The sequence below is a fragment of the Sturnus vulgaris genome, chromosome Z (genome assembly GCF_052056855.1).
Source record: "Sturnus vulgaris isolate bStuVul1 chromosome Z, bStuVul1.hap1, whole genome shotgun sequence".
Taxonomy (NCBI): domain Eukaryota; kingdom Metazoa; phylum Chordata; class Aves; order Passeriformes; family Sturnidae; genus Sturnus; species Sturnus vulgaris.
Window position 1 is genome coordinate 1590537 of NC_142283.1, and position 19150 is coordinate 1609686.

Sequence of the window (19150 nt, forward strand, 5' to 3'; positions counted from 1 at the left end):
ATTAGAGAAACTTGCATTTTAAAAAGTTAGCAAATAATAGGGTTTTTATATATAGATGTCTTTTATGTCATTTTCCATGCTCTCCTAAGTAAAATGGGGAAAAAAACGAATCAAACTGCATTTCTGATTTTCATAGTGAGCTGCCACAACACAGAGTGAACTCTTCCCTAGTGTGTAGCACTTACGTTTATGCTTTTTAAAGATATTATAGCTGTGTATTCAAACTGAAAAGATGGGTAATACTTCTCTCCATAGGGAAATGCTACAAAATTTATGCCAGTCTTTTTGATAATCTCAAGATGGGAGAGAGGACCCCTTCTCCTTCCACTCCCTCAAACTATTGTGATGGATATTAATGTTTCTTCACCCAGGTTTGCATAGTTATAGCTCAGCAGACACTGGTGTGTATGTATGGCTGACCTATTCTTCCTTTAACATGACAAAAAAAACCAGTTTTCTGTTGTTTGTCCCAGACCTGGCAACACAAATATGTTCAGGCCTCCTGTATGTCCTGTAGGGCATCCCCCTTGCTGAAGAAACACAGTGGATCACTGCAGATCCTCCAATCTCACTGGAGTGGTGAGGCTGCCTGTTTAATTGAAGGAGTCCTTTTATGATTAGGAACGTGCTGTCTGAACCCCGATGTGACAACTTGCTGGCTAGATTGTTCATTTTAGCTGCATAAATCACAAAAAATCCCAGAACGCCAGGATATTTGTGTTTGAGAGGGAGCTGTGGGGATGCTGTGCTCCATGCCCCTGCCCAGGCAGGCTCCCCTGCAGCAGTGGCACAGGAACGTGTCCAGCTGGGCTGCCATGGCTCCACACAGGGACACTCCAGGCCCTCCCTGGGCAGCTGTTCCAGGGCTCTGCCCCTCCGTGCACACAAGTTCTTCCTCCTGCTGGGCTGCACTGCCTGCCCTTTCTCTGATGGCCATTGCTGCTCCTGCTGCCACTGGCAGCACTGAGCAGAGCCCGGCCCCATCCTCTGGCAGCCCTGGAGATGCTTGGGTGGATGGATGGATGGATGGATGGATGGGATCCCCTCTCCCCTTCCCTCCTCCAGCACAGAGATGTTCCAGACCCTTTCTCAACATTTTGGCCCTCTGGAAATAATTAACATGTAGATTATTCGACATATTCCTCCATCCTCTTCATGACAAATTTATTATCTCCCTTTGAACTGGAGGACTGTAAGGTATTTCTTATGCTTATTAAAGATGTATTCAAGTTTACAAAGCCTCAGTGAAGTTTCTTGTACAGTTGAAATAATTCATTCTTTCCTTGTGTCCCAGTTCAGACTTGGATCTCTGAAGCTGCAGGAAGTCCCAAGCCCAGCAGAAGTGGTCAAGGAACTCATTGGTTACTGCCTGGACAGCCTGGGAAAGCTGCAAGCCAAAACTGAGCATCTGCAGAGAGAAAATGAAAAGCTTTTCAGCAACTGGAGTGACGTGGAGAAGAGGTGAGTTCTCAGGTGGATTCACCTGAGAAGCTCAGTAGCAGTGGACAGAAATTTTTATGCAATTTTTATGCAACCCATGTGGTTGTGGATCTCCTCCCTTTGAAAAAGATGCAACTGATACTAAAAATGTGCAATTAAAGGTGGTTTTAGCTTATGAGTTAGAAAAAAAAACCCCAAACACCTCAAAATCTGTGGAATTAGCCTCCTTTTCTTTAGGAAGCCTTTTCATTAATATTATTTCCTATAATTCTTAGGACTGGCACTGGAAATTGTTCACATTTTTGAGTGAGGAATAAATTGCTGTCTCTTCCATTTGTTTTCTTTGTTGAAGAAGCTGGAATTGAAAAATGAGTGCAGTATTGTAGAAAAAAGTACCATTATTTTTCAAGAGATTTTTGTAATTGCTATCTCAATTGTCTATCATTCTGTAGTGAAATAATCTATGCTAGTTTCAGTCAGCATAGAGCAGCCAGAAATTCATCTTGCTTTTTTCTAACTTTACCTGAAAAAACACACAATCTAGGAAGATTGATGAAAGAATGCAGTTAATTTGCCTTAATTTACCTTGAAAAAGAGAGCCAACTTTTGGGGAGGAGTTAGTTTTGTTCCCCTCTCATTAAAATGAGTAACAGTTTCTCCTGACAGTCTCCCTGACAAGCAGAGGGCCTCCCTAAGTAGTGTTTTACTGCTTAACAGTGTAATTGAACAATAGTGTATTGTATAACCCGTGTTCTGTACTGCATTACACGCTGATGTGTAAGAGGCATTAGTGCTTGTATCAATTTCCATGGTGGGGTGGTACTTTTTACAGAATAACCCCAAAGAAAAGGAGGAAAAAGAAAAAAACAAAGCAAAAAAATCAGAGTTGCATGACTTTGTTCTCAGTGCAAGCTGGTGGATTTCTTTAGCATGTTCGTAGTTTTGAGCAGATGAAAAATGGATTTTCAAAATATACACTGAAGGATTTATGGTCACCCCTCTTTGGCCATGTCTATTAAATGCAAAATAAAAGTAATTAAAAAATAATTTTCATTCAAGAAGTATTAAGCTTTTTTGTTAGGTTTTTGGTGGGGGGGTTGAGAGGTTTTTGTTGTTTTTTTTTTTTTTTTAATTTAGTTTGGTGTAGTGGTTTTTGTTTTTTTATTTAATTATTTTTGCCACTTCCCAGTTCTACCCTGCTGCTGCCTCCCTTTGCTGTTTCAGCTCCGAGCACTGAGAGTTGCCCCGAGCTGAACAAAGCCGTGCCTGTCTTTGTTCAGGAGGCAGGATTTCAGGATTTACATCCTGCACCACTCAGGGTGCTGAGTGGTGAAACATCAAATACAGAGCACGTGGTGTGGAGAGCTGAGCTCCAGGCCAGGACAGCCCCTGCAGCTCCCTCTGCTCACAGCCTCTCTCCTCGGGACCTCATTAGAATTAAAACATAGCAGGCAGGCTTCTCGGAGCTGCTTTTGTGCCCCTGAGTCGGGGGGCTTGGGGTGGAATTATTCAATCATCCCATTTCCATCTCCCTGTTCGAATTTTCTTGGCCATCACGGAGGTTTTGGTGAGCAGGTGGCTGCCTGGGGTTGAGAGTGTGTGTGTGTGTGTGCTCTCCAGGGATGGATGAGTTAAAATACCTGAGCAGAATAGCTGTTCTCTTTATTCCATATAGAAAATTCAAGGCTGGTACATCCCAGGCCAGGTTGGACACTGGGGCTTGGAGCAAACTGGGATAGTGGAAGGTGTCCCTGCCATGGCAGGGAGTGGAACTGGCTGGGCTTTTTTAAGGTCCCTCCAACCCAAACCCATCTCTGATTCCTTGATGATGGAGGTGGCAAATTTTAAGTAACAATAATCTGTAGCAAAATAACTCCTTGAACAATAAAAATCCAGTTTTTGGCTTGGGCATGGGGTATTTTGTTATCAGGCATCTAAAATTTGTGTAGACAAGCCAAATTCAAAATAGCTGCCAATTTATGTTGTGGTCAACTGCAGTGACAGTGTATTTAAACCACAAGCAGATTATAAAAATGCAAGTAAGGTACTTTGGGCTTGAAACTGAGTCTTCAGCATTAGCTCATCTACATTCCATACCATTGCCAGTGCTGGGGGGAGGGTGAATCTGAAATGCGAGGGAGCAGTGCTGTGAGATCCAGGAATTATTTTAGAGCACTGGGAACAGGGATGAATGCCAGAGATGCTGAATTCTTTCCTTCATAGTGTTGGATTGTGAAAGTTGCCACTGGTAATTAAAGAAATGCCATTAAGTTTGATATTTCGTGTTCACCTCTGCAGAGCATATGTGATTGCTCTTGAAATCTTGGTTTTTATTATCAATTTCTCAGTTTATGGCTTGTCACAGTGCCTGGTTTCTTTGGGCTGTGCAGGATGTTTAATGCCTGCCACCTTGGGTGCATTTTGGCACGTGAAAAGCATTGCAGAGAGACCTGAGGACGCACAAATTGGGAGGCACCACTCAAAAAAAACCTGACCCCCATTGGGGCTGGGAGCTCATCTGTGAGAGGAGCAGCTCCTCCACCTGGCCTGGGGAGATGCTCTTTGAGGGGCACAGGGCATGCAGAGGCAGCAGCACGTGGGGAATGGCAATTAAAAGTTTGTGTTTGCAGCCACTGTGGTGTTGGAATGAAACCCAGCCAGCTCTGCCCTGTGCTCACGTAGCTCAAGGGGTGAATACCTCAGTGAATCCTCCACAGAGACACCCCACCTGCACCATTAATGCATCTCTGTCCCCAAGACCACTGCCTTTTACCAGCCTCCTTTAAAGTGTCAGGTGTGCCGTTTAATAGTGGGTTTTAAAGGCTCATAACTTGCTAGTACAGCATCAATGTGATGCTTCTGTGATGTTCAGCGCTCTCACAGTGAGTGTTTTGCCAAATTAATGCCATTCTGTGTCTGCAGAATGCACTTGGAAGTGGATAGCTTTGAATAACAGAGGCAAAAAAAGGTCAAAAAAAGGTGTTCTCATAAATGAAAACAATCATATAAGATTAGCTGATGGCATACTACTAATTGGTTCTGCCCAGAGGGAAGAGTTAATATTCTAATTCTAATGTTCAAGATGCTAATTTTTTTTTCTCCAGAGACTGAAGAAATTGGCTACTCTTGCAGTAGGTTTCTCCACTGCACTAGTCACAGTCCAGGCAGCATTAGCTCTACTTCACTGGAAGTTTCCATTGGCATGGGCTTTCATAAAGAGATGTCCTTGCAGCACTCAAAGGCCTCACTGGAATTATCTTAAATGGCACTTTTTTGGCCAAGACAGCCACATTTCTCAATATCTGAACCAGCCTCAGCAGAGAGCAACCACTTTCCTTGGTTTATGTGTGGGAGAAGGGATTATTCCACAGGATTTGATACAGACAAGATTAGCATATTTTAGGCAAAATCCTTTCTCCCCCCCTCATTTTTATGTATACGGAAATAATTAGTATCAAGCGTGTCCAGGCTCTTCTGGGCCCTGCATTAGGGTTTATGATTCTTTGTGGATTGTCTGTTTATTCCCCACTAAACAGTTAACTTCCCTTTTGTAGGTGGAAAGTCTCCTGGTAGTTGATTAGTACCTATGATCTTTCATTTAGGAATTATTGAACTGATCTATATGGTAATGATGTTCTGCTATTTGCATTTAAATTAGATGAATTATTTATCAACTATCAAGCATATCCCCAAAGCATTGAACAGTAGGCTTAATACTTCATGAGATTTCACACATTTCACCACAACATAAAAAATCAGGAGGTTTTTTTTTTTTGCTATTGTCTTGCTTCTTACATCGTATATGGTTTTGATCTGTGAACAAAGTAATTAGTATTTATGTAGGAAGTCTGTTTAAATCTCTTGCCTTATAAATTAATATTTTTAAAGTCTGTTACATGTCTGGGTTTAATAGCATAATAAGCCTTCTAAACTTTTTTTACAGCCTTGCACAGGCTGGTGAAAAAATGTTAAATTATGACTATTTACTATATGTACCATGATCAGTGAGATTATCAAGATATTTATTTTCTTCTTGTGTACACAGCTAGTAAAATGTTTGTGGTTCAATCCAATGACTGAAAGGTTGTGAAATACAAGAATTAAATACAGAATTACATTTGCCACAAACCACTTGATTTGTGTGCTCAGGTTTGCTTGTATTCCAGTTTTGATTGTGAGACTTTAAACACCTATATTCTTAATTTAATACTCCCATTGTGCTTCCTTTTATTGACATTCATCTCCCCACAGGTGCATACTAATTTTTTTAAAAAACCTGAAGTATATTTTCCTCTGAAGGTATTAAGAGCTTCTAAACATTTTTATAATTTGGAATTTTCTTTTTCTCTTCAAGTATATTTCACACCAGTGTGTGGTCCAGATTTGAGACCTGTCAAGGTGAATCATATCTGTTTATAATCTCATTATGTGTATCCTGCTAAGGTATGCCCTTAGCATTGAAAATAAAGAACATTTGCCTATTTACATTTCAGTTGTCTGAAATGGAGGTGTGCAAGAACCTACCAAAAAAAAATGGGCATGAAGAGAAAGGTTCATATCTGGGAACTTTTCCCTTTTGGAAGCAGAGTTCATTGCACTTCTCTGTGGAAAAACAACAGAAAAAAAAAAGTTTATTCTGGCCTGTTTCAGACGCAAGGTGCTGGACAAGTTGTGTGTGGCTTGGACTGGGGATTCCTGGATGGCCTCACGACAGAATTGTCTTCCAGGAAAAAGAAGAATTTGTGTAACAGTTAATTTTGTGCTGCAGGCTGGAAAAATGCGTGGAAGCTAAGGAGGAGCTGGAGGCTGACCTTTACAGCAGGTTTGTTGTGGTGCTGAATGAGAAGAAGGCAAAGATAAGAAACCTGCAGAAGCTGTTGAGTGAAGCTAGAGAATCCACAGGGGATGCCAAATGCTCAAGGTATTTAATTTCCCTGTGTTTCTTGGTGTGGTACCTGGTGCACGTTTGAGTTTAGCTCAGCTCAGTTTCCATCTCCTTGGCCCTGACAGTGAGTGGCAGCTCTTCCTGGCTGAGTGCTGGGTTATCCAAACCAATCCTGGAAGCCATGGGAGAGGAGGATTCTTTCTGGCATTTTGCTGTGGGTGCTGTAGCCAAGAAATGAGTTTCTGATAGATCTGTCTTGTTTTCTGCTGGGCTGCAGTTGATTTTCCAATCATGTCCCTTGCCCTTTCCATAGGTGGCAATTCCATACATATTCCCCCTGGATTATTTAATTCCTTTGAGAAGCAAAAATACCTTAATTTCTTTCCCTTTCTTTTGATGTTTTTAGGGATAGTATAGCTACTACTCAGGTGGTTATAAAGAGAGAAGACAACTATGATGCCAGCACTGATGAGGAAAGTGAAAATCCAGCAGGGGCCTCGTTGCCATCAGGTAAGACAGAAAGCATTGTCTTCCTGTTTTATCACAGACAGGCTTTGTGTGAATAAAGCTTGAGGAAGGCAAAATACTACCTGACACATTTATCTGTGACAAGCCAGCCAGCAAGCCTTAAAAATACCTCTCCTGAAGCAGAGTACAATACTGGCATTTTCAAATTAGAGAGGGGAGGTTTAAAAGCATGTTGCACGAGTGAAGGCACTGTCATTTCTTGCAAAGTGACAAATTACACACTTTGTGGAGCTAATGACAGTCTAATAGTATCTGAACCATCAACAATTCCATTTTAAATTCTAGGAATCATGATGTGTGTGCCATGATTGATAAAGTGTAAAAGGTAGCTCCTGACAGTTCCAATAGTGTTTAAAAAAGGGAAAGAGAGGAGGTTTAACAGCTATAAAAAGAGCTGTGTGCATAAATGGAATGAAAATGTATTTATAGCAGAATCCACTTTAATTTGTCAGAGGATTTTTGGCCTTGTGAAGATGCTCATGAAACTTAATCTGATGGATTTTTCCAGGACTAAAGCCTTGTAAAGTGTGTGGGATGCAGTGATGGCCCATTATACAGTACAAGATATTTAACTGTGAATCAGAATTTTGGCATGTTTGTGATAAACTAATGGGAATACATGGGGTAAATGCTATCAAAGTTTCAAAACTGCATTGATAGTTGTTATATGGTTATATGTATGTATAGATATATACATATACGTGTATAAAAATACATACACAGACTTCCCTTCTGGTCTGTAGAGTTTGCTATGGGTTCTCTCACTGGAGCTTTTTATTTCCACCATAGGTGAAGGTAATCCAGACAACAGTGTGTTCCTGTAAAGCAGAAATTTTCTGTGCATATTGGGAACCAGAAGTGTTCAGGACCCTGTTGCCAGTGGCAAGCAGCTTTGTCACTCACGTGGGCCTGTCTGCTGAGGAATTTCTGGCTTTATATAAAGTAGGAAGAGCTTCAGGCAAGTGGAAAAAAATTGGGATCACAGAAAGAAATAATTTAATTGTTGCACTGTGCCCTCCAGAAATCTTTGCTGTCAGGTGGTAATTGGTCAGTTCAGGTAGCATGACGAGAAATATTTTGTTTTGTGATAAGGCAAGGAAAGGTGGAAGGTGTGGAGTCTTCTTCTAAGTTCAGTGGAGTCTAACCAGCTCAGTGAGAGCTTTGAGACAGAGATATTTATTTAATAATGAAAACAACACCCACTGCCCTTCCCAGGCAATTGTGAGGGACTGGACTGATCAGTGTCACAGGAAAATACACCATGCTTCTATTTGAGGTGCAAGCAAAAAATGTAATTTATTTTACCTTTGAGGGATGCAGTCCTCAGGGTTTTGGTGCAGACTGGAAGAGGTCAGATGCAAAACTTGCAGATAACAAGAAGACCATGCAGTGACTGCTTTGGGTCACACAATGAGTATCCCTGAGGTCAGTGTGGTGCTCTTCCTTTGTGCACAGCTTTCTCTTTCAGTGAACAATGGGAAAGCACAGCTGGGTGCTGAATATCTGCAGTCTGTCCTGGAATTTTCACACTCAGCAAGAGGCAGACCATGTTTTTAGGGAGAAAATAGTGATTCAGGGATGAGTGGAAAGAGTGGATAATGAAGCTCAAAGCTACATGAAGCATCAAGATCTGTAAGACATAAAAGATAAAACAGATAATACTTGGGGTTTTGTTCTGTTTATCTTTGTTTTCCTATCTCCTAGTCCATCATTGTATTTCTTTTCCTTTTGGACTTGAAATATCATTGCAGGAGTCAATGAGAATTAGAAGATCATTGAGGTAGTTTTAGTACATATTGGTGAAACCCACAATCAAGAGAGATTATAATTAAAAAACTTCTTTGATGGAAAGTGAAGGCAGGTGTGGTAGGGACACATAGATGCACAGCAAAAATGCATTTATACATGTGCATGTCCGAATAATTCACTATTCATTGAAAAAGCAGCAGTGAGGGGAAAACTTGGGGTGGTTCCATCACAACATAATTCAGTCCTAGCAACTCAGGAGGATGTTACACAGAAGCTGTGAAATCAGATGTTGCAAAATCAGAAAAAAAAAAATCAGGATTTGTTGAACAGCAGAGTGTAAAACTGTCTGAAGGTTTTATTTAACCACCAATATTGTTCTTCTCCCTGAATTTTTGAGGCACTCAAGAGATACTAGGGTATTTCAGTGGGCATGGAAGAAATACCTGCTAATGTTTATCAAAAGAAAATTGAATTACTTATTTAGATATCAATCTGATGTTGATCTGATGCAAATATTGTAACACAATCCAATGAAGAAAAATATTAAGAAAATGAGTAAGAATGATTATGTAAAGGGACAGAATCTACAGCCTAAAAGTTCACCTAAAATTTATTATTTTTTTGGCATTTCCAGTACTATTTGCAGGTTTGATTTATGGTTTGCTTTCTCACAACAGTTTCTGCTTCATAGTTTAAAGCAAAGATCAACTGAAACGTTGTAGTTTTTGTCTTGCCTACACACTGATGTAGTTAATGCTTTGTATTGTAAAGGAAGAAATTAAAATTGAATTAGTGAGTATTTAAAGCACTCAGAAAAACAGCTGATGAGAATTACACCCTTTAGAAAAAGAACAGCATTTATAAATAATAATACATTTGTAAATAATACTGTGTGTGATCCTATACAAGAGTTTTGCTCATCATGCTGTGAGCACGGGGGGAATTTATTTGGGATCTTATTTAGGGCTGTGAATGTGAGGTTGAGAAAGGCACAGAACTCCAGCTCTCAGCAGTTTAATAAATTCTGAAGCAGCAGCAGCTACAGATGACGTTTCAGCTCCTTGAAATGCCTCTGAGCTCCTGTTTGAGAGAGGGAGGAAGAAATAAAGGAAATCCTGCTGCTGTTCTTCATGGATAGAGTGTCAGGAATGTTTCTTGGGAGCAGGACAGGGCTGGTCTTGCTTAGCTCCAGGTTTTATTCCAGGGTGGGTGAGGTTCTGTGAGTTGTAGTTGTTGCTTTCTCTACTGGTGCTTCAACAGAGTTCCCCCACCTGGAGCAGACCTGTGAATATCACAGAAGGTGAGGGGTGGGATAGGGGCTGTGGTTCCCTCCATGTCCTGGTGCCAACTGGACACAGTTGGTCTCCAAGGGGAGAAAAAAACCCCAAAACAAACCACAAACCCCAGCAATGGCCACCCTGTGTTTCTCTTAGCCCACAGGAGTGAGTGGGTGACTCAGCATGATGCCACCACACTGATGCAAGATGTTTCTGTCATTTTAGGACACAGAAACCCTTATTCTGGGTAAGGACAACCCAGCTGTTACCAATTCCTCTTTCTTCCCCTCTGCGCTGAATTTTACAGGTTTTGTTTACTCCAGCTACTGAGCCCTTCCACCTAGGGATCTTGAAATGACAATATCAGACTGATAAATCTTAATTTGATGTCATGGTTGGAAACGATGGCTTTGTCCTGCAAATCAACTCATTAATTGAAAAATGTTTTAGTGGCCCACGTGTCAGGGGGGCTTTTAAAACATGAGCAAGGATGGGATAAATGTTTCCCTTCTCTGCTGCCTTCCCAGGAGCTTGAAAGGTAGATGGAGGGTAATAGTTTACTCTTCACAGTGCCTGGAAAGTGACCAGAAAAGAGAATATTATTCCTCCCCCCACATACATGACAAAACTGCAGGGTAAGATGTAATTATTGCAATCAGTTGTAGATATGAAGGATAACATAGCAGGTGGGATGTAGGCAATGGAAGAAATTGTTGTATGATTTATTGTTGTTATTGTCAGTTTTAAATGCTATTGTATGTGCCTGCCTCTGGACAAAACAAGGCTGCTGTGCACCAATTTGCAGTCAGCTTGCATCCTGTTCTATTTTCTCTTGTCTCTAAATCCTTTAGCTGTATTTCACATTATAATTGGTAGAAGTTACCTCTCCTTAGGGTAAGGAGGGATGTCATGATCTCCCCTCTTGGATCGAATAAAATTTTACGATCTGTGTTCCTTGCCGAGGTGTGTGGAAATATTCCATATTTCCCTAGACATTCAGTGCCCACGCTTTTCTGCATGTTTGATGACGAGGACAGGTTCAGGATTGGTTGTATTAAACTCTCTGCAGAGCCCACAGTAAATAAGAACAAGCACCTTGCCATCTCTCACTGCCTCACCATGCAAATGTTCTCACCCTCTGCACTCAAGCTCCTGCCTTGGGGATTGTGTGTTATGCCTTCGGGACTCTGTGGCCCTTTAAATTTAATTAGCTCTCCTGTGTAGGCCAATCCACTGATGGCTTGGTGCTGCTGGTTAATAAGCTTTGATCAAAGTTAATAATAATAAAAAAAAGCTTGTTGTAACAGCACCCGGCTGTGCTGTGCAGTTAAAGTTCCATCTGTGAAGGCTTCTCCTTAAAAGTCTATTTTTAGTTTTAATACTTAGCCATTTTAATTTACCTCGGGTTTAAGTTATTCTCTTTTTGTCAGGCTGTAATTGAAAATGGTTCATCCCAAGGAATAATTTCATTTCCCTTTCCCTTAAAGCTGTAAATACCGTTTTTTTCTTCTTCCCCCTGAAACTTGATACTTATTTTTCCCCCCACAACCTGATGGTTTTATGTCTCTGAAATACTTGTGGCTGCCAAACTGTGTTACACCAGGTGCCATGGCCAAAATATATTTACAGTGTAAGTATCAAGATCTTCCATGCCCCTTTAACAATCCTGTTGTGAGTATTGCACTAGGAGAGATTTACAACATATTACTTGGACATTTTTCTATGAAAGTTATCAAAATTGCTGATATCTCTGCATATTCTCTACACACCTTATTTTTCCTGCTTCAGCATATAAAGTGATTCAGCTGAATGTGGTTGTCCCAAAATGAGTCCTTATTCAGTGATATTGTATAACTGAGTCAGATTTATGCTTTGCTAAGACTGTTGAAAGTTTGGTGATTGATCAACAAAATTAGAGCAGCTAATGATCAAACTGCACAGTTAGGTGCAACAACATTGATTAACGTAAAATTCAAAAATGTTTGTTGTATTATCCACATACTACTACACATGAAAGAACTTTTATTTCCTTGGTGAGTTGTAAAATCCTTTCAAATCCAATTTAATTTCTGCATAAATCATCAAAATAACTGCCTCTATTATATTTAAGTTAAATTGTAAGACCCTTATATTAGAATCATTTTCAGACCAAGCTGGTCTGATTCCAAGCTTGATGATGCACGCCCACGAATCTAGTGTTGTTTTTTTTTTTCCTTGACAACTGAAAAAACCAAGGTAATTTCAACAGTTCAGCAATATGCACTTCAAACAAAGGTGGAATTATTTCCTTTTTTTTTTTTTGTGGGGCAAGGGATGTTGGTATGTTCATGTGAAGGAGAATTAATGACATGAAGTTCAAGTTCTTAAGTAAATAAATCAAAATTAAATCCATTAATGAAGAAGTGACTTGATAAATGTTGTCTCCTTCCATGGATAACCATTCCCCAAGCCTGTTTTGACACCTGTTGGTAGAGAATTTAACTCCCCAATTGTGAAACTGCAAAATCAATGGTGCTGGAGCTGTGCCACCACAGCCCTGCTCTGCCTCATCCTCCTCCAGGGAACAATTCCTTCCCAATATCCCACCCAGCCCTGCCCTCTGGCAGTTGTAATTCAGACAGGAAGAAATAAAAATACTTAGGTATATTTCATGATACACTGAAAACAAGATAATTGACATGCAGAAAGCACAGTGCATTTGCATTCCTTTCTTGAGAACACGTCTGTACTTTAGAGGAGCTGACATTTGGTTTAGCACTGTTGGCTCTTGGAGAAGTATCCTTTCAACAGGGAGAAGGAAGAAAGATTCCTAAAAGGGCAGTGATCCTGAACACTGAGGTAAAAAACCTTATTTTCAGCTAGGGAACAAACCCTGGATGCTGCAGGTGCTACACTGGAGCAGAGTTTGCTGTCACCTGTGGCTGTTCCACCTTCTGTAGAGCAGCCCTTCTGATGCTGAGGTTGAGCATTTTGCATGCTGCCTTCCCAAACTCCACATTTCCCGTGTGTTTGGGGCAGTTCCCCAGTGCTGGGTGCACACACACCAGTTTATTTTTTTTATTTGCAGTGTGGCTCTCCATGTAAAGGCGTTTGCTCTGGCCACCTGTGCAACACTGACTGCCGTAATTATCTTAATGACATCCCAGCTGTGTTACAATGCCCCATCCCAGCAAACAGCCTATCTTGATTAAAAGCTGCACTAAGGCCCGTGGTTGTTGCCTTGATTTATTGTTTTTCCAGGTTAAAGCACACATCCCTGTTTTTAACTGGAAGTTTTCTCAGCTAGGCTGCACCCTGTGAGTCTGGTGGGTCTTGGCTGGATTTGAGAGTTGGTTTCCCTGTTTGCCTTTGCTTCTTGTAATCTTTTTATTGTGTCTTCAAGACCAGTGGAAACGTGATGGGAAACAGATTTTACACCTAAGGAAACGTCAAAATCAGCACACTATCTAAAGTAGCAATAGAAAAACTTTTATTTTAGTGCTTTAAAACAGCTTTGATTAAGAAGAAGGAAATCTCTTTGCTTCATCTAAACATCATGAAAGTAATACTCCCATAAACTCTTTTTAATTACTCCCTCCTCCTCTTCTCTACTGTCCTGCTTATTCTACTGGATATTTTTGTTACTTATGTCCATCTCAGGTGAAAGGTACTGTCCTAAAGTCACCTTCCTATGTGTCCTTAAGCTTTTATTCTTAAAGTGGCACACAGATCAGTCTAAGACACTGAGAGCGAGGTGATAGAATTGTACTAGAAAAATTTACTTTACTCAATGGAAGCCCTAAATGATGGCACTAAACTGATACACAAATTCCACGTAAATCACTTGGAATGTTGCCAGACTTCTGGAAGGCAGGGGGCTTTTGTCAGCCATTGTATTGGAAGGCTGAGAAGTTCCTTTTCATCTCTAGGATGAAAGGCTCTCCTCAAGGACCCTTTTCCTCAATCCATGACGCTGCATACGTGCACGAATTTCATGCAGAATATTAGAAATTTGTGAAACCTGGAAGGGGAAAATGGCTTAAAAGTAACCCAGACACAATAGGCAAATTTCCTTGGGAGTAATTTTTGATTTTGTCATTCATTTTGGTGTATTTTACTTGTTTTTGAAGTTTAACCTGACCTCGCTGGTTTATATACAGGTGACCTCATAAAGAAGCTCTCAGTTACACACTCTGTGTCCAGGCAGGTCAAACACAAAGTTCTCTAAAAGAGAACTTTTTTCCCATATGGGATCTGATAGAGGGGAGGTGTTTCCAATACTGGAGCTGTCAGCAGCATCTTATTTGTTTACTTTTGGTTTAGTTTTTTTTTACTTACTGTATAAATTAAAAGTAATGGTATAACGCCAAAGCAAAAGTATTGTAAACTCTGAGTTTTGCTTTTTTTAATTGGGCAAAGAGACAGCCCAAGGTGTATGAAACACAGAGAGTATTTCCTTATACATACAAATACCTAAATTATTTGCATGCTTTATTTTTTTTAATATCATATTAATTTTACTCTGTTAGGACACACAAAACATGACACCTGCTAACCTTCCAGAGAGAGTCAAATTCAGGAGGTTCAGAGCTTTGCATTTATATTTAGGGAAACAGGTGCAAAACCCACTCTGGGCATCCTGAGTATGACCCTCCCTTCTTTAAAAAGTAAGTATCTAACTTTTGTTTTAAAGGGTAGATTTAAATAAAAAGATGCTCTCAGATGGATTCATCTTCCTGCAGTTTTCATCTCCATTTCACCAGTCTTTACCTAGCTTGGCTCCTGTTCTTATGTGTTAATTAGGTGTAGTTGTGATCACCTGGGACCAATCACACTGAAATCATTGGGCCCTCTTTCAAATTCTTCCCAAATTTAAACCCAGGAATTCACTTTTCCAGAGAAGGTATCCAGTTTGCAGTCAAGCTGCAAACCTTTTCTTCCCTTGTAGCTTATAAAAATGTCAGTAATGACTCATTTATAACTCATTACCAGTTCTGTCAGTGTGTAAAAAGGAACAATATCACTCTTGATGCAAACAGAAATTTGGATGCTCTGTGAGCAGTTCACAGCATATTGTTCTAGAAATCTGGATATCTGAATGTAAATCAAAATGAGTGTCCATCTTTAATTGTCCTTTTTTATAGATTATGGGGTGAAATTTAGACCTTGTTGTGTAGATATCAATTGTGTCCAAATTCAGGGTTTTTAAAAGGAAACAAAAAAAGGCATATTACCACACATTGTATGTACCAGTATTTCTGAATATACTAAGAATATAATAAATTCTAAAAATTGGCATTTTTATCATGTTAGTTTTTCTTATCCTCTCTTAACCAAGCATTACCTCAATCATTTGAAAGACACAATCAAAATGAGTTACTCTTCAGTGTTGATGTGCATGGCAGAAAGGCAGTTTATTTACTATGCCTATGTCAGATGGCTCCCACTTCATGCCAGGGCATTCCTTTGTTCAGTTTGAGAGCAGAGGTAGGTTTTTTATATTTAATAAGGATATAAAACTTCCTTAGCACAGAACTGAGTAGGCAGCTCTTTGGTGACTGTGCTGAGAGCTAAAAATCTCAGCTTTCAAGAGTGACCAAAGTAATTTCCATGATGTAATGGGTTAATCCATCAGTAGCTTGGAAAGGAATTGCATGTAACCAATTCAGGCAAGACCAAAAACCTTAGTTTCTGTTTTCCATAATGAACCTGTTTCAGCTGGAGAAATAAACTCAGCTTGTAGGAGAACACCTTGGAGCAGGGCTTTGTCTCAGCCCAGGTGTGCTCACCTGGCTGCAGTGTTGTCCCTGCTTATACAGCCCCCAGATTTCCCTCTGCTGATCCTGAAACTGTCTCCAATTCCATACAGGAAAAGCAGGGTTTATTTGGGATTAGCCATACTGTGAGCTGTTGTCTCAGTCAGGAAAAAAACCAGCCCTTTAATCTATAGCCAGGTGTTGGATTCTCACAAGGATACTCATTACCTGGGTTCCTGGGAGAGAAGGCTCAGGTCAGGAGTATCTGATTGCCAGCAATTTCCTTAAGACCTTTCCTGGTTAACCTGTCTGTAATCCCCAGGGGTTTTTTCAGGGGTTGATCTTGGCATTCTGGCCCTCTCCAGTGGGTTATTTGATTTTTGTCCTGCTATCTCCATGTGCTGTGAATGCACCTCATCTGCTGAAAGCTTCAAAGTAATTTAAAAAGAAATTAAGACATTCTAGATATAAAATAAAGCTGTTGTATACTCCCTACGTGATTGTTTACTTCATTACACCCCAACAAATATTAACTTCTCTAGTTAGGCATGAAATTTGTCTGCTTTGGGAGCAGTATCATTAACTAAATGGCTCACTAGTAGCTCCTTGCTCCTCTAGGATGCATCAAAACATTTTGGGTGCAGTCTTTGAATTCTAGCGAGACCTGGAGAATTTTGATTTTTGATGAAATTTTCTTTTCTTGTTTTTGGTGGGTTTGGTTTTCATCTTTTTTTTTTTTTTTTTTTCAAGAGATGAGGAGAAGAAAGCAAAAAACATCACTTCCATGGAGCTGCCCTATAGCCCAGGGGACAGGGAAGGAATATGTGATAAGATTTGGGACATCTCTGCCAAGTGAGGCAGTGGCTTCTTGCACCATTGAGGGGAATGAGAATGAAGCAGAGACCAAAATGTGTGTGTTTGTGTTGGAAACAGCACACAGCCCCTAACACCTATAGGGGATGCAGTAAGCAACCTTGGGGAAATCTCCTGGAAATGCTGATTTTTCCACGTTGTGAATTTCCCTTGTAAGACACTTTGTCCTTGGCTACCAGGGACTCCTGTTTTCCATACCTGGAAGACTCACAGTGTTTTTTGGTTGGGATTTGCAGGAACACCCCCTTGGTGTGGGAAGGAAAAGACACAAAGGATGTGCAAAATGGCAAGGATATTGGGTAATAAGAAATTTTCTTGGCCAGTCTGTAAAAGTCCCACAAAATCCATGTAACAGGGTTATGTGTAGATCACACAGACTGGTTTGTGCTGGAAGGGACTTTGAGGATCACCCAGTTCCACCCCATCCACGGCAGGGACACCTCCCACTGTCCCCAGTGTCCAGCCTGGCCTTGGGCACTGCCAGGGATCCAGGGGCAGCCACAGCTGCTCTGGGCACCCTGTGCCAGCCCTGCCCACCTTGATAGCACCCATGGTTTTCACCTGGCTGCTTTTCTTGGTGTGAATTCTTCATAGCACATAACAAGCAGTTCATATTTTTAATTTTTTCAGCTCTCCTGCTAAACAGAGCTGCTTAACAAAGCCTTTCCTTTGATCAGAATCTCCTCCTCACCGTTTGCTGTGAGACACTGCTTGCCATCAGCTTCCATCTGTGTCCAGAATCCTCATCCTTACTCCAGCACTGCTCCTGGGTTCAATTAGCACTGAGAGCACTGGGTTCATTACTTGTCCTTCACAAAGTCTGCCCCTTGCTCAGCCCTGGCTTCACCCAGCACTGTTTGCAGCCTGCCTGAAGACAGAGTTCCCTGCTTCCCTCACTCGAACAACAACAAACCTGAGTCACAATTCCCAGCCACGTCTCAAGGTGTGTGCTGACTAAAGCCTCCTGCAGAACACTGCTGCCTGTTTGGGTGGCTGCTGCCTGCAAAACGAGCCTTTATGCAGCACGTTCAAAACATGATGATGCTCCAGGGGAAGCTGCTTGTAAATTCCACCTGATTTGGTTTCAGTTCTGCTGAGCAAAAAAGGTCAATTCCGATATCGTCACCTGCCTTGATTGTTTAAGGAAAAGAAAATTTGGGGATTGATGTGAAATGCAGGTGGACTTTTAGGTTAAATGGATTTTCAGTCATTTCACTATACTGTCATTCATTTTTCATATGATGTGCCCCATTTTTATTTCACCTTGATGTTTTTTTCTGTCCCTCCTATGGGACAGAAAACTATTTAAAACTATTTCATTAATCATTGAAATTTAGGAAGGTGTTCTGCCAAGTTTCTGTAACTTCTGAGGATGTCAACAAATCACTACCCAAGCACGAAATGCCATCAAGGTACAGAAGAAATTTAAATACATCTCCTCTCTGCATGCCCAGGGGGTTAAGATCCTATTCTGCACTTAGCTTAACTTTTCATCAAAGTGGAGAACAGAGAACTATTTTCTTTCTGGAACTTGTAGTTTAAACTTCCCAGAAATGATTGAGTCTTACAGCTTTTAGGGAAATGTAAAAAGTGCTTCTGCCCACCAAGGACTTGATAAAGATTTTTGGCACTTGTGACATGAATGCATCTGTCTTTTCCTTGTGATCAGAAATGGAGGTGGGCTGTGGATGATGGAAATGTGATCTTCGATTTGCCACTTCCCTCTGCCTAAACTGATTTTTTTTTTTTTTTTTGAGAGAAAGAAATGAAAGATGTTGCACAGCTAGCCATCAGACTGAGCAGCTGACCTCAATTACTGCTGGCTGATGACACTGACCACGTCACACCAAGGGAAAAATCAGATCTCTGCCATGAGTCACCTAACATCTTGGAAGACTTCCCCATAAAGCAGGGCAGGAATTAGAAGATTGTAATTTTTTGGATTTTTGAGGGCTATGAGGGCTTTCAAGCTATCCTTATGATATGTGAATCATGAGATTGATGCCAGTCATTTTCAGAAGCATCAGGAAGGTCAAAACAGTGATTGGCCTTTGGCTTGTGTGCCTGTGTGAGTGAATTATATCTCTTTCTCCTAGAAACTACTGAGCTGCTTCCTGGCGCTTTATTCTTTACTCAGTGCAACACTTGGTTCAGGAACTATCAGATGAAAAAAATCTGCTTTGTTTCTAGGCCTATCAACATCAAAAAGCTGTTTCAATGTCTGAGAACCTCCCAGTTAGCTTCACAGCACAGTTGAATTTTGATAATCTGAGGAAATAACAGGTGGAAAATCACCTTATGCTGGAAACAGACATCATTCTCACTGCACCCTGAGAGAAGGAGGGTCTTGTCCACCCCACAGAAATTGGGCATTCATAGATCACTAAGATTTGAGAAGACTTCAGAGATCATTGAGTCAGATGGTGAAGGCAGCAGTGCCATGTCCCTAAACACCACATCCACACATTTACTGAACACTTTAGAGGATGATTCCACCAGTGCCCTAGGCAGCCTGTTCCAGCACTTGAAAACCCTTTGTGTGAAGAAATTATTTCTAATACCCAAGCTAATCCTTCCCTGGTGCAACTTGAGGCCATTTGCTCTTGTCCTGTTTTTTGGGAGGAGGCAGGTGGCAGGACCTTTGAGTTTTGGAGAAACAAGGA

The 19150-nt window shown here is 40.8% G+C and overlaps 1 protein-coding gene across 8 annotated transcripts in view; it reads left to right on the plus strand.

Annotated features, from left to right (window-relative positions):
* Nucleotides 1-19150, plus strand: part of XRCC4 (X-ray repair cross complementing 4) — a 142742-nt gene that overhangs the window by 54750 nt on the left and 68842 nt on the right. For all 8 annotated transcript variants that reach the window (XM_088156744.1, XM_088156741.1, XM_088156743.1 and 5 more), the window contains exons 4-6: nt 1295-1461; nt 6209-6361; nt 6732-6835. In XM_088156744.1, coding sequence (XP_088012870.1) covers nt 1295-1461; nt 6209-6361; nt 6732-6835 — 424 coding nt within the window. The remainder of the gene's footprint in view (nt 1-1294; nt 1462-6208; nt 6362-6731; nt 6836-19150) is intronic.